This window comes from Saccopteryx leptura, chromosome 2 (genome assembly GCF_036850995.1).
Source record: "Saccopteryx leptura isolate mSacLep1 chromosome 2, mSacLep1_pri_phased_curated, whole genome shotgun sequence".
NCBI classification, from domain to species: Eukaryota; Metazoa; Chordata; class Mammalia; order Chiroptera; family Emballonuridae; genus Saccopteryx; species Saccopteryx leptura.
In genome coordinates this window covers 328,912,264-328,926,954 of record NC_089504.1, presented here as the reverse complement: position 1 = coordinate 328,926,954, position 14,691 = coordinate 328,912,264, and the positions used below count along the sequence as shown (strand labels likewise).

At 45.7% G+C, this 14,691-nt stretch overlaps 3 protein-coding genes across 3 annotated transcripts in view; all 3 read left to right on the top strand.

The window, feature by feature from the left end:
- The window catches only part of LOC136391625 (hepatoma-derived growth factor-related protein 3-like), an 85,046-nt gene that overhangs the window by 50,243 nt on the left and 20,112 nt on the right, over positions 1-14,691 (top strand). The gene's annotated exons all lie outside the window — the stretch shown is intronic.
- LOC136391622 (asialoglycoprotein receptor 2-like) overlaps positions 1-14,691 on the top strand; it is a 79,374-nt gene that overhangs the window by 54,412 nt on the left and 10,271 nt on the right. The window lies entirely within an intron of this gene.
- Positions 7,110-8,918, top strand: LOC136394196 (protein SET-like). The gene is given in 3 exon segments (XM_066366955.1): positions 7,110-7,611; positions 7,685-7,819; positions 7,822-8,918. Coding segments are annotated over 3 exon segments (1,311 nt in total). The 3' UTR covers positions 8,496-8,918.

Sequence of the window (14,691 nt, the reverse complement as noted above, 5' to 3'; positions counted from 1 at the left end):
ACCAGGGCTGGTTTTCTGGACTTGTTAGAGGGGCAGATGAAAAGAAGTCATTCTGCCTTTGAAACCACCTATTGTGACACACAAGGGGAAAAGTTGTACTGTGGTAAGAAACAGGGAGGAGGTCAGGTCCCAAGAAGAAACCTTATACTTGTGGTGAGCCAAGGGGCAGCGGGATGTCTGGAATAACCCTCATCAGTTTTCGGTTGAGAGGGAATTTCACTAAGGAACAGAGGAGAGAAGAGATAGCGATCAGAGTCCAGACTGGTTGTTTTCATTACTAGAAAGGACACTGTTTCTCAGAATCTAGATCCTCTCTCGGGAGGGAATACCCCCAATTAGGGGATCCCAAGCTTGACCTTGAGGGCATTCTGTGCTGGAAATCCCCAGCTCCCAGTTGGGTGGGTCCTGCCTAAACACGTGGAGCTGCATTGCAGAGATACCCTGAGCACTCCCAGTCCTGGGAGAGCAGTTTTTTTGTTTTTGTTTTTTGTTTTTTGTATTTTTCTGAAGTTGGAAACGGGGAGGCAGTTAGACTCCCACATGCTCCCGACCGGGATCCACCTGGCACACCCACCAGGGGGCGATGCTCTGCCCATCTGGGGTGTTGCTCTGTTGCGACCAGAGCCATTCTAGTGCCCGAGGCAGCGGCCACAGAGCCATCCTCAGCGCCTGGGCCAACTATGCTCCAATGGAGCCTTGGCTGCAGGAGAGGAAAAGAGAGACAGAGAGGAAGGAGAGGTGGAGGGGTGGAGAAGCAGATGGGTGCTTCTCCTGTGTGCCCTGGTCGGGAATTGAACCCGGGACTCCTGCACGCCAGGCCAACGCTCTACCATGGAACCCACCGGCCAGGGCCAAGAGCAGTTCTTATCTACTTTTGCTGAATGTCTTCTTCCCGGCTCTGACCTCTGCATGCGCAGCCTCTTGGTTCACCTCTGCCCAAGTAGAGAAGTAGGGTGTTTCAAGCAGAGTGTGTCACACAGGGATACCCTGTCTTCATATAGATCCCCAAATGCTTCTTTCTCTCACTTGTTCCAAGGCTCCCTGCATCCTTTGTCTTTTTTTTTTTTTTTTTTGTATTATTCCGAAGTTAGAGGCAGGGAGGCAGTCAGACAGACTCCCGCATGCACCTCACCGGGATCCACCCGGCATGCCCACGAGGGGGCGATGCTCTACCCATCTGGGGCGTTGCTCCATTATTACAATAGAAGCCTGAGGTGGAGGCCATGCAGCCATTCTCAGTGCCCGGGCCAACTTTGCTCCCATGGAGCCTTGGCTGTGGGAGGGGAAGAGAGAGACAGAGAGGAAGGAGGGGGGGAGGGGGGGAGAAGCAGGTGGGCACCTCTCCTATGTGCCCTGGCTGGGAATTGAACCCGTGGCTTCCACATGCCAGGCCAACGCTCTACCACTGAGCCAACCAGCCAAGGCCTAGGAATTATTTCTTTTTAAAACATAACCACATGTCATTATGACACCCAACAAAAGTACTGATTTCTTGACCAGGCGGTGGCATGGGTGGGCTTTGAGCCTCGAGCCACTCTCGGAGGGGCAGGGAAATTTTGCTTAGTTTGAAGATGCCCATGTATCCATTCCTTAATGTATATTCACTCCCACACCCCAAGGGCTAATGATTCGGAGGGCAGTGTGAGACCAGGTACACAGGTGGGGGCGGGTTGTCTGAAAAGAATGAGTGCCCTCTTCTGGCCTGAGAGGAAACCCCACAGCCCCGATAAGCACTGGACCGGCCTCTCCAGCACTCACTCTCAGGATCTGTGCGGTCGGGGTGGGAGCTGCAGCCCCTTGAGGGCTCGCGGAAAACCGGGCTTCTGCAGGCGGAGACTTAGTGGGGGTTTTGCCACAGGTCTGCACAGGGTTGGGGAGAGCACTGTGCGCGCAAAATCTCGGGAGCGCACTGAGACTGCAAAGTCCTGGTAGAGTTGGCACTCCCTGGGGTCTCGGTGTCCTGGCCACGAGGTCCCACCAGCTCTGGTCCTTGGCAGCCTGTAGGGACGAGAACTGGCTCACGGTGTGCACTTTGCTCCGGAGGAGACCATACGTGGTGGTGTTGGCGGGCGGGGAGCCGCCCCCGCGCAAAACTCCGAGGCCAAGGACGGTCTGGTCCGGGGCCAGGAGCGGGAGGTTGCCAGGGGGAGAGTCCCCTAACTTCCTTCGCTCCCTCATTCCTATCTCCCTTCCTGGTCTCCTCCTCCAGCCGCTCCGCACCGAATACCGCGCAGCGTGGGGGTCGGGCGGGAGGTCGAAACCCGTGAACGCCACTCTGCACAGTCCCTCCGTCGGCAAGCGCGCTCGGGACCTGAACCAGCCTCTAAGCCCCCACAGCCTGGCCGGTGAACTGAGGGCCTTGAGGGTCCGCGCGGCACCAGGACGGGGACGCAGCACCGCGAATCCACTTGCAAAGCCAGCCGCCAGAGACCCCGCGTCCCAACAGTCGGCTTGAGAAACGATGGTCAAGTAGACGGGGCCGCGGGGTCTTGCTTACCCTCCAGCCCCCGAATCCCCCCAACCCTCGCTCCCGGGGAAATTCAGCTCCACGGGTGTTCGCCGTGAAGACGCGCCACGCTCTCCCCAGTCTGAGCCGCACAGGGCGCAGGGCGGAATCAGCGCCCGCACCCCCGTGCCAAGCAGAAGCGGGCTCTGCGCCCTGTCATTCGCACCTTCAGGATTTAGGAGAACTCAACGACGGCCAAAAAGCGGATTTGAAACCGGGGCGGACGTGGGAGCTGGCTCAGCAGTAGCGGTCGCGGCAGCGGCTCAGGGAGCTGCGGGGCTGGCGGTCCTCCCGGGGGGCCTGGGCGAGAATCCGCCCTCGGTCACGGCAGTCGTGCCTGAGGCTACAGCGGGGGCCGGCCATGGCCTGCCGGGATTGCGGCTGCAGCTGCGGCCCGGGCCACCTGAACGAAGACAACGCGCTCATCGTGCTCTACCTGCTGGGCGGCGCCGCCGTCTTCTCCGCGCTGGAGCTGGCGCACGAGCGCCAGGCCAAGGAGCGCTGGGAGGAGCGCCTGGCCAACTTCAGCCGCCGCCACAACCTGAGCCGCGAGGAGCTGCGCGGCTTCCTCCGACACTGAGGAGGCCACCGAGGCCGGCATCGCGTGGACGACACCCGGTCGCGCTAGGACTTCACCGGCGCTTTCTACTTCGAGGGCACCGTGGTGTCCACCATAGGTACGTGACCCGCACGGGACAGTGGAGGGGCGGCGGGACGACCCAGTCCTAGTAATTTTTACAGAAAGGAGTTAAAAGGAGTTAATTTATTGTCAGGTCTGATTCACAGGGCTTCTAGCACATGCAGCGAATGCTTGGTGGAAGTCTGGCCTAGGCTAGGGAGGGGGTGTAGGTGCCTATGGCAGTGGGCTGAGGTGGCCAGCTGTGCTGGTCAGTTAATCAGTCTCTTGTTCCTGCTTCTTCATCAGAGCCTGGGATGGGGGTATTGGACTGGTGGGGAAGCTCCCACACAGAACTTGACTGAAGAGATGGTTTTGGTTGGCCACTGTTATAACTGATCCTTCTGTCTTAATTTTTAACCTGTACAAATGTGAAGCAGGAAGTTTTGTATATTTCTCGGGAATAATTTTATATGTTGTAACAATGCATATGTTGCATTATAATTTTCTTTTTTAAATTTATTGTGTTTACATAGATTCTAGTGTCGCCCCAATTGATCTCCCTGCCCCCGTATTCCCCTCAACATCTCCTTTGCCCCCTCCTCATAGCGCTATCCCCCCTTCCCTTCAGGTTTATCCCATCCTATCTCCCCTTTCCCTTTGTTCTCTTTTCCTCTGGTCCCTTTGATACCTCCTCTGTCTCAATTCAGTTCCTCAGTTCACATTGTTCATTGGACTCCTCAAATGAGTGAGGTCATATATTTTACTTTTTCTGCCTGGGTTATTTCACTTAACATAAGTTTCCAGGTCCATCCATGTTGTTGTGAAAGGTAAGATTTCCTTCTTCCTCACAGCCACATAGTATTCCACTGTATATATGTACCACAGCTTTTTAATCCCCTCATTCACTGATGGACACTTGGGCTGTTTCCAGAACTACGCTGTGAACAATGCTGCCATAAACATGGGGCTGCATTTCTCCTTTTGGAACAGTTCTATGGTGTTCTTAGTGTATATTCCCCAAAATGGAATAGCTGGGTCAAAAGGCAGTTAGATTATCAATTTTTTGAGGAATCTCCATACTGTTTTCCACAGTGGCTGCACCAGTCTGCATTCCCACCAGCAGTGCAGGAGGGTTTCCCCTTTCTCCACATCTTCACCAGCACTTATTTTGTGTTGTTTTGTTGATGAGCGCCATTCTTACTGGTGTGAGGTATGGGTATCTCATTGTGGTTTTAATTTGCATTTCTCTAATGATTAGTGATGTTGAGCATTTTTTCATATTGGCTATCTGTATGTCCTTTTTGGAGAAATGTCTATTCATCTCTTTTGCCCATTTTTTGATTGGATTGTTTGTCTTCCTGGTGTTGAGATTTACAAGTTCTTTATAAATTTTGGTTGTTAACCCCTTATCAGACATATTGTCGAATATGTTCTCCCATTGTGTGGTTTGTCTTTTTATTCTGTTCTTACTGTCTTTAGCTGTGCAAACGCTTTTTAGTTTGATATAGTCCCATTTGTTTATCCTGTATTTTATTTCACTTGCCCGTGGAGATAAATCAGCAAATATATTGGTGTGAGAGATGTCGGAGAACTTACTGCCTATGTTTTCTTCTAAGATGCTTATGGTTTCACGGCTTACATTTAAGTCTTTTATCAATTTTAAGTTTATTTTTGTGAATGGTGTAAGTTGGTGGTCTAGTTTCATTTTTTTGCAGGTAGCTGTCCAATTTTCCCAACACCATTTGTTGAACAGGTTGTCTCTACTCCATTGTATGCTCTTAGGTTTTTTGTCAAATATCAGTTGTCCTTAAAGCTGTGGTTTATTTCTGGATTCTCTGTTCTGTTCCATTGATCTATATGCCTGTTCTTAGGCCAGTACCAAGCTGTTTTGAATACAGTGGCCTTGTAGTATAACTTGATATCAGGAAGTGTGATGCCTCCCACTTTATTCTTCCTTTTCAAGATTGCTGAGGCTATTCGTGTTCCTTTTTGGTTCCATATAAATTTTTGGAATATGTGTTCTATATCTTTGAAGTACGTCATTGGTACTTTACTTGGTATTGCATTGAATTTATAAATTGCTTTGGGCAATATAGACATTTTAATGATGTTTATTCTTCCTAACCTTGAGCATGGTATATGCTTCCACTTGTTTGTATCTTCCTTGATTTCTTTTATCAATGTTTTATAATTTTCCAAGTACAAGTCTTTAATCTTCTTTGTTAAATTTACTCCTAGGTATTTTATTTTTTTGGTTGCAATAGTGAAGGGAATTGTTTCCTTTATTTCTCTTTCTGACAGTTCATTATTGGTGTATAAAAATGCCTCTGATTTCTGAGTATTAATTTTATATCCTGCCACCTTGCTGAATTCATTTATCAGGTCCAGTAGTTTTTTGACTGAGCCTTAAGGGTTTTCTATATACAGTATCATCTCATCTGCAAATAATGATAGTTTTACTTCTTCTTTTCCAATTTTGGATGCCTTTTATTTCTTCTTCTCTGGCTGCTGTGGCTAGAGCTATGTTGAATAAGAGTGGTGAAAGGGGGCACCCCTGCCTTGTTCCTGATCTTAAGGAGATTGCTTTTAATTTTTGTCCATTGAGTATGATGTTGGCTGTGGGTTTGTCATAGATGGCCTTTATCATGTTGAGGTATATTCCCTGTATTCCCACTTTGCTGAGTGTTTTGATTATGAATGGCTGCTGGATTTTATCAAATGCTTTTTCTGCATCTATTGAAATTATCATGTGGTTTTTCCTCCTTCCTTTTGTTTATGTGATGAATCACATTGATTGATTTGTGAATATTGTACCGGCCTTGCCTCCCCAGAATAAATCCCACTTGATCATAGTGTATGATTTTTTCCATATATTGTTGGATCTGGTTTGCTAATATTTTGTTAAGGATTTTAGCATCTAAATTCATCAGGGATCTTGGCCTATATAATTCTTTTCTTTGTGTTGTCTTTGCCTAGTTTTGGAATCAGAATTATGCTCGCCTCATATAAGGAGCTTGGAAGTCTTCCTTCCTCTTGAATTTTTTGAAATAGCTTGAGAAGGATAGGAGTTAGTTCTTCTTTGAATATTTGGTAGAGTTCACTTGTGAAGCCATCAGGCCCCGGACTTTTCTTTGTTGGGAGCTTTTTGATAACTGTTTAGATCTCACTTGCTCTCCTGTAGCCTCCCCCCCCCCACACACACACACACACACACACACGGCACATGAGAAAGCAATCTGAGCAACTAAGGTGGCGCAAGGAAGAATTGATGCTTCTCATCTCTCTCCCTTCGTGGCTGTCCCTCTCTGTCCCTCTCTCTGTCCCTCTGTCTATGTCACACACACTAAAAAAGTCCAGCGATATGTAGTAACACCTTAAAAATGGTCTATTTTACCAAATAATTTTACTTTTAGAAATAGTTTGCTAAGTAAATAGACTTGAAGATTTATTTGAAAAAATGTCAAATGGTATTCTAAAACAGTAGAATTGTGGACAATTTGTTGTTCACACTCTTCTGTATTTTTCAAACTTTCTTGATAATATTTTTGTAACTAGAGTAAGAGATTTTACAAATAACTTTGTCTTTAGGCCAGGTATATATAGGTAAGTGCCCAGATGGTTTGTCCCGAAAGTGTCTGTCTGCAGGAAGGCCCTCAGGCCGGGAACAGGAGCGGGCGGCGGGGGCGGGGCCGCAGGAGCTGGTGCGGGGACCGTCGGGGGAGGCAGGTGAGTGTGAGGAGCTGGGCGGGACCGGCCCGGCAGCCGCCACTCTGGCTCGGGCTCTGAAGAAGGGTCGTCTGGGCACGTAGGCCGGAGGGAAGGGACGCAGCCTGGGACCCCGACTCCTGTCCTCCAGGCTCAGGGCTCTGTCTGCTAGAACCGGGCGGGGAGCGAGCTCGAGCCCCACTGCGGGGAGGAGAGGCGAGGAGAGGGTGGGGAGAGAGGAGGATGAGGGTCCGCTCGCTGGGGGTGGCACCGGCCTGCATGGAGGAAAGAGGGGACCCCAACGCCACGCCCCTTGCCTTGGCTGGCTCGGAAGCGACCCCACTTCCCTTCCCTGGGCTTGACCCTGGGTGCTGTCAAAAAGGTCTGAAGAGGAAGAGGAAGTGGAGGAGGAGGCGGCTCGGTGAGAACGAGCTGCGAGCTAGAGCGCGGAGCGTGAGTGAAGGAGCCCAGCCGCCCGCCCGCCCGCCGCCGCCGCCTCCTCCTTCTCTCCATAAGCAGGAGCCCGGGCCGGGCCCAGCACGCCGCTGCCCCAGCCCCAGCACGCCGCTCCAGCCCCAGCCCCAGCACGACGCTCCAGCTCCAGCACAACGCCCCAGCCCCAGCCCCAGCACGCCGCCGCTCCTGCTCCAGCCCCAGCACGCCGCCCCAGCCCCTCCCTCGTTCACAGGCCGCGAGGGCAGCGCGCGCAAGCCAGGGGGAGGGAGAGCGAGCGGGCGCTGGGAGGAGGCGGCTGGACCGAGCGAGCGCCTGCGCGTCTGGCGTGAGGGGAAGCCGCTGCCCGCCCCTTCGCCTTCCCTTCTCTCCGCCTCCCCGCTCCCCCGCCCCGACCGCAGAGAAGCACCAGGTCGGCCGGGCAGCCAAAGTCAGTAAAAAGAAGCTCAACTCCAACCACGACGGGGCCGACGAGACCTCAGAAAAAAAACAGCAAGAAGCAATTTAACATATTGATGAAGTACAAAATGAAATAGACTTAATGAGCAAGCCAGTGAGGAGATTTTGAAAGTAGAACAGAAATATAACAAACTCTGCCAACCATTTTTTCAGAAGAGGTCAGAATTGATCGCCAAAATCCCAAATTTTGGGGTAACAACATTTGTCAACCATCCACAAGTGTCTGCACTGCTTGGGGAAGAGGATGAAGAGGTGCTGCATTATTTGACAAGAGTTGAAGTGACAGAATTTGAAGATATTAAATCAGGTTACAGAACAGATTTTTATTTTGATGAAAATCCTTACTTCAAAAATAAAGTTCTCTCCAAAGAATTTCATCTGAATGAGAGTGGTGATGCATTTTCAAAGTCCACTGAAATCAAATGGAAATCTGGAACGGATTTGACGAAACGTTCAAATCAAACGCAGAATAAAGCCAGCAGAAAGAGACAGCATGAGGAACCAGAGAGCTTCTTTACCTGGTTTACTGACCATTCTGATGCTGATGAATTAGGAGAAGTCATCAAAGATGATATTTGGCCAAATCCATTACAGTACTACTTGGTTCCTGACATGGATAATGAAGAAGGGGAAGGAGAAGATGATGAAGAAGAAGGGTTGGAAGATATTGATGAAGAAGGGGATGAGGATGGTGAAGAAGATGAAGATGATGAGGGGGAGGAAGGAGAGGAAGATGAAGGAGAAGATGACTAATGGAACACTGATGGATTCCAACCCCCTTTTTAAATTTTCTCCAGTCCCTGGGAGCAAGTTGCAGTCTTTCCCCCCCCCCCTTGTGCTCAGTCGCCCTGTTTTTGAGGTCTCTTTTCTCCCCTTTATACACCATGGTTCTCACCTTATTTTGGGGGGGGGATGTACCTTAAGCGGAATACAGTGGGAAAAGAATCTCTGCCACTTTCTGTTCCAAATTCATTTTTATCCCTTCCTGTCTCACCAAAAACTTCATAAAATCACCACCACCGTGCTCTGTGGGAAAAAAGAAAAACCTTCTGCTCCCTTAGCTCTGCTGGAAGCTGGAGGGTGCTAGGCCCCTGTGTAGTAGTGCATAGAATTCTAGCTTTTTTCCTCCTTTCTCTGTATATTGGGCTCAGAGATTACACTGTGTCTCTATGTGAATATGGATAGTTAGCATTTACCAACATGTATCTACTTTCTCTTGTTTAAAAAAAGAAAAAAAAAAAACTAAAAAAATGGGGGGGGGGGGTTATAGAAGGTCATCCAAGGATGGGTTTGAGATGTTTGGGTGGGTTAAGTGGGCATTTTGACAACATAGCTTCTCCTTTGGCATGTTTAATTGTGATGTTTAACGGACATCCTTGCAGTTTAAGATGACACTTTTAAAATAAAATTCTCTCCTAATGATGACTTGAGCCCTGCCACTCGATGGGAGAATCAGCAGAACCTGTAGGATCTTATTCAGAATTGACATTGCTTTATTGTAATTTTGTTCCTGTTTATTTTTAAATTTTCTTTTTGTTTCACTGGAAAGGAAAAATGTTCAGTTTTAAACGTTCAAAGTGTACAAGTTGCTTTGTTACAATAAAACTAAATGTGTACACAAAGGGTTTGATGCTTTTCTCTCAGTACAGATTTCAAGTTTGACTTGTGTAACATATTGTCAAACTTGGTTGCCTAACTCCATATTTTTTGATACGCACTTTGCAGGATGACCTCAGGGCTATGTAGACTGAGTAAAGGGATTTCAATCAATGTATTAATGTCTCCATAGCTGGGAAACATCATGAGTACAATTTACTATCAATTTTAAATCATTTGGGATACCAGATTGCTCCAAAACTCAGTTCTGAGTAAGTTGTACCCTTTATTTTGTATTTGAAATTGGCATTTAAAAAAAAATGGGTCTGTATTTACCTGGATAGAACAATAGTGCCTGCCACCACCATCAGACAGACCTGGTGCTCTACTGCCCAGTTACACAATGGGGCTATTGCTGGCGAGTCTCTATTGGCACTATAAAATGGCCGAGAAGACAGACTCAAAGTAAGAAGCTCCTATTGGTGGTTAAGAAACTCAGGAGTACTTTTGTTTCTAAGTACCAGCTATTTAGTGTATTGTTCTCAAATAAGACCCTTCTGTGCGATTCTGAGCGAGATGCGGGATGGTGCTCCATCTGCTCAATGCCACTGTGTAGGGAACATTTTGAGAAGCTACCTAATGCCTAAGCTTTTTAATGCTGTAAAATATAGTAGCTGAAATTAAATGCCACTTAACTTTCTCAGAGATGGATTAATGGACAGCCTGGTCAGATTCAAAGCTCTTTGATGTATAAAACTTTATAAATGGAACTATCCCATCAATAGCAAAGTGTAATGGAAACCTATCTAGATGGATAGTATGTAATTTCTGCACAGGTCTCTGTTTAGTAAATACATCACTGTATACTGGTCAAAAATCTTGCTCCAATAAAGGAACATAAAGATTTAAAAAAAAAAAAAAAAAAAGGTCTGAAGAATCTGGTCCAAAAGCCAAACAGTTGTTTCCGAGATGTGTGCATGGTACGGTTCTTTTCCCTTTTAGGTTAGCCTGTCCTTTGTTTCCTTAACACACGAGAAACCACAGGAAGACCTGAAGACCTTTCAGTGAATAAATAGAGCTCTTGTAGATGTAACTCTTAAGACGTGCCTGTTTACTAAAAAGCAATTGACTGTTAAAGAGCCGTTTATGCAGTTATTAAAACAAAGCTAGACTTTTCACTTAGCCCTTAAATAAATCTGCTCTCTGTCATATTTCAGCTGATAATTGCTTGTGGTTCTCATACCCAGAACTATTAAAGAAAATAAACATTTGCAACTTGATACTTTTATCAGTTTCATAAATAAGCAAAAGTTTATTTAGAAAACCACAGAGGCAGAAGTGAGCCATAGAAGAAATGGGTTCAGGAAACACGTTACAGAAGCAAAAGAAGGAGCTTAAGAGAGAGGGGTAAAGGTAACAAGCCTGGGAGGAAGGGAAGGGGACAGGAGCATGTTTCTGAGACGGAGAGCCCAACAAGTTCATCATTTAGGGAAAAATTTTACTACAGAAAGTTTTACCCTACTTCTGTAAAGACATAGTCTGATTCTGATTCAATAGCAAACGCACACTGCATATGCATTTAGAGATAAGATTAGCTTTTTATCGAAAGCATTCTAAATTATCTTTGAAAACAAAACTTTTTGATATGCAATGTTTTAATTTTGGAGGCATGAACACTAAAAAGTGTACAGTCTTTAAAGTGATCACCTCCTGCAGGTGCTTAATATATATGCTAGAAAAAAAGAGCAGCCGCTGTTCAAGAAACTGCCTGTGTGCAGCCCTATTTTTCATTTGCTCCATGCATCCTTCATTAGATTTAAATTTTTCCTTTCTCTTATTTTCTGATTTTCACAGTTTCACTACAGCAGTTCATGAATACTTGATATAAGTCAGTTTCTGCCTGGAGAAGTCAAATATATAAGAATCTATTTCTCTTGTATATGTATGACACTTTGTAACATGTTCTTGAGTAGCATTAATTTGATCAAGTATTTAATTAATCATGACTTCAAGTTCTGGGAAAATATGAACTTAAAATAATTTGGTATTCCAAGCCTAGTTGTTTTGTTTTATTTTACTTTATTAATTTTTACTTTTTTTAGAGTGAGAAGGATCTTACATAGAGAAAGCTGAGTGGATCTTCACTTGAGTTAACAGTATTTTAATATCATTGGTCCATGAACACAAATTGGTAAAACTTAATATGGCCCAAATTGTGGTAGATGTTAGAATGACTGATTTTAAAATTACTTTCCTCTGTAAAATTTTGTTGTAGTAACATCTGCATTTTAAAACTCCACAGCTTACCAGAGAGAGGAAATTGTTAAAGTGATTGTTACCTTTAATAATATGTGGGAAATGTTAAACACATTAGAAATTTTGTGAGCCTGAGAAGCTGTATGTTCAATGAACAAAGAATATTATAGTCTTTGGGGAGTAGTGAGGGCTGAAGTTATTTTATGAGGAAGCTAACATTATGGTAGCCTAATGATAGTTTAGGGAAAAAGAAAAACCAGCTTTTAACAGGGAAAAATCATGGACTATAATTTACCATAGGCCTGGACTCCTATGAGGATTCCTAATGGTCCTCCCCACCCCCAGTAAGTAGCTCATATAGCACAGGTGAGGTGCATCTTCCTAAAGGACCATTTGGCAACTATCCTAACGTTAAAGCTATGCAATGATTCCCCTTTACATTAAATTTCCTTAAGAAGGCCCTGGCTGGTTGGCTCAGTGGTAAAGCGTCGGCCTGGCGTGCAGGAGTCCCGGGTTTGATTCCCGGCCAGGGCACACAGGAGAAGCACCCATCTGCTTCTCTACCCCTCCTCCTCCCCTTCCTCTCTGTCTCTCTCTTCCCCTCCCGCAGCCAAGGCTCCACTGGAGCAAAGTTTGCCCGGGTGCTGAGGATGGCTCTGTGGCCTCTGCCTCAGGCGCTAGAATGGCTCTGATTGTGGCAGAGTGATGCCCCAAGATGGGCAGAGCATCGCTCCCTGGTGGGCATGCCGGGTGGATCCTGGTCAGGTGCATGCGGGAGTCTGTCTGACTGCCTCCCCGTTTCCAACTTCGGAAAAATACAAAAAAATACAAAAAAAAATTACCAATGACATACTTCAAAGATATATATCACATATTCCAAAAATTTATATGGAACCAAAAAAGAACACGAATAGCCTCAGCAATCTTAAAAAAGAATAATAAAGTGGGAGGTATCACACTTCCTGATATCAAGCTATACTACAAGACCATTGTACTCAAAACAGCCTGGTACTGGCATAAGAACAGGCATACAGATCAATGGAACAGAACAGAGAATCCAGAAATAAACCCACAGCTCTATGGACAACTGATATTTGACAAAGGAGGTAAGGAAATACAATGGAGTAAAGACAGCTTCTTTAACAAATGGTGTTGGGAAAATTGGACAGCTACCTGCAAAAAAATGAAACTAGACCACCAGCTTACACCATTTACAAAAATAAACTCAAAATGGATAAAAGTCTTAAATGTAAGCCGTGAAACCATAAGCATCTTAGAAGAAAACATAGGCAGTAAGTTCTCTCGGAGCAATATATTTGCTGATTTATCTCCACGGGCAAGTGAAATAAAAGACAGGATAAACAAATGGGACTATATCAAACTAAAAAGTTTTTGCACACCTAAAGACAATAAGAACAGTATAAAAACACAAACTACACAATGGGAGAACATATTTTACAATACATTTGATAAGGGGTTAGTAACAAAAATTTATAAAGAACTTGTAAATCTCAACACCAGGAAGACAAACAATCCAAACAAAAAAATGGTAAAAAGAAATGAATGGACACTTCTCCAAAGAGGACATACAGATGGCCAATAGGCATATGAAAAAATGCTCAACATCACTAATCATTAGAGAAATGCAAATTAAAACCACAATGAGATATCACCTCACACCAGTCAGAATGGTGCTCATCAACAAAACAACACAGAATAAGTGCTGGCGAGGATGTAAAGAAAAGGGAACCCTCCTGCACTGATGGTGGGAATGCAGACTGGTGCAGCCACTGTTGAAAACAGTATGAAGATTCCTCAAAAAATTGAAAATCAAACTGCCTTTTGACCCAGCTATCCCACTTTTAGGAATATACCCCAAGAACACCATAGAACTGCTCCAAAAGGAGAAATGCACCCCCATGTTTGTGGCAGCATTGTTCACAATAGCGAAGATGTGGAAACAGCCCAAGTGTCAGTCAGTGGACGAGTGGATTAAAAACCTTTGGTACAGGCCCTGGCCGGTTGGCTCAGTGGTAGAGCGTCGGCCTGGTGTGCAGGAGTCCCGGGTTCGATTCCCAGCCAGGGAACACAGGAGAAGCGACCATCTGCTTCTCCACCCTCCCCCTCTCCTTCTTCTGTCTCTCTCTTCCCCTCTGGCAGCCAAAGCTCCATTGGAGCAAAGTTGCCCTGGGCACTGAGGATGGCTCCATGGCCTCTGCCTCAGGTGCTAGAATGGCTCTGGTTGCAACAGAGCAACGCCCCAGATGGGCAGAGCATTGCCCCCTGGTGGGCATGCCAGGTGGATCAGGCACATACGGGAGTCTGACTGCCTCCCCTTTTCCAACTTCAGGAAAATCAAAAAAAAAAAAAAAAAAGCTTTGGTATATATATACTATGGAATACTACTCAGCCATAAGAAATGATGACATTGGATCGTTTACAATAACATGGATGGACCTTGGTAACATACGGAGTGAAATAAGTAAATCAGAAAAAACTAAGAAGTATATGAATCCATACATAGATGGGACATAAAAATGAGACTCAGAGACATGGACAAGAATGTAATGGTAATGGGGGTGAGGGTGGGGGGTGAGGAGGGATGGGGCAAGGAAGGGGAGAGGGAGTGGGGGAGGAGAGGGGCACAAAGAAAACCAGATAGAAGGTGACGGAAGACTATTTGACTTTGGGTGAAGGGTATACAGCATAATCAAATGTCAAAATAATCTGGAGATGTTTTCTGTCAGCATATGTACCCTGATTTATCAATGTCACTGCATTAAATTTAATAAAAATGAAAACAAAAAAAAACCATGGAGAAGTAAATAATGTAATATAAAAATATTTTCTTTTCTAAAACGAATAAAAAATAAAAAAAAATTTTCTATGAAAATTGAAATTTAGCAGTCTTTTTATTTCAAGTAAAATTTGTGATCTGAAATTTTTACTTATGGTAGATCTTCTAGCTCAATGGAATGCCGGGGTCCAGCCCCGGGGGGGATCCAGGGGTCCCACAGGAGGAGACGGCGTCGGCGAAATCGAGTGAGAGAGCCGAATTCTTTTCTTTCTCTTTATTCTCTTGTTAGCATTTACTGTC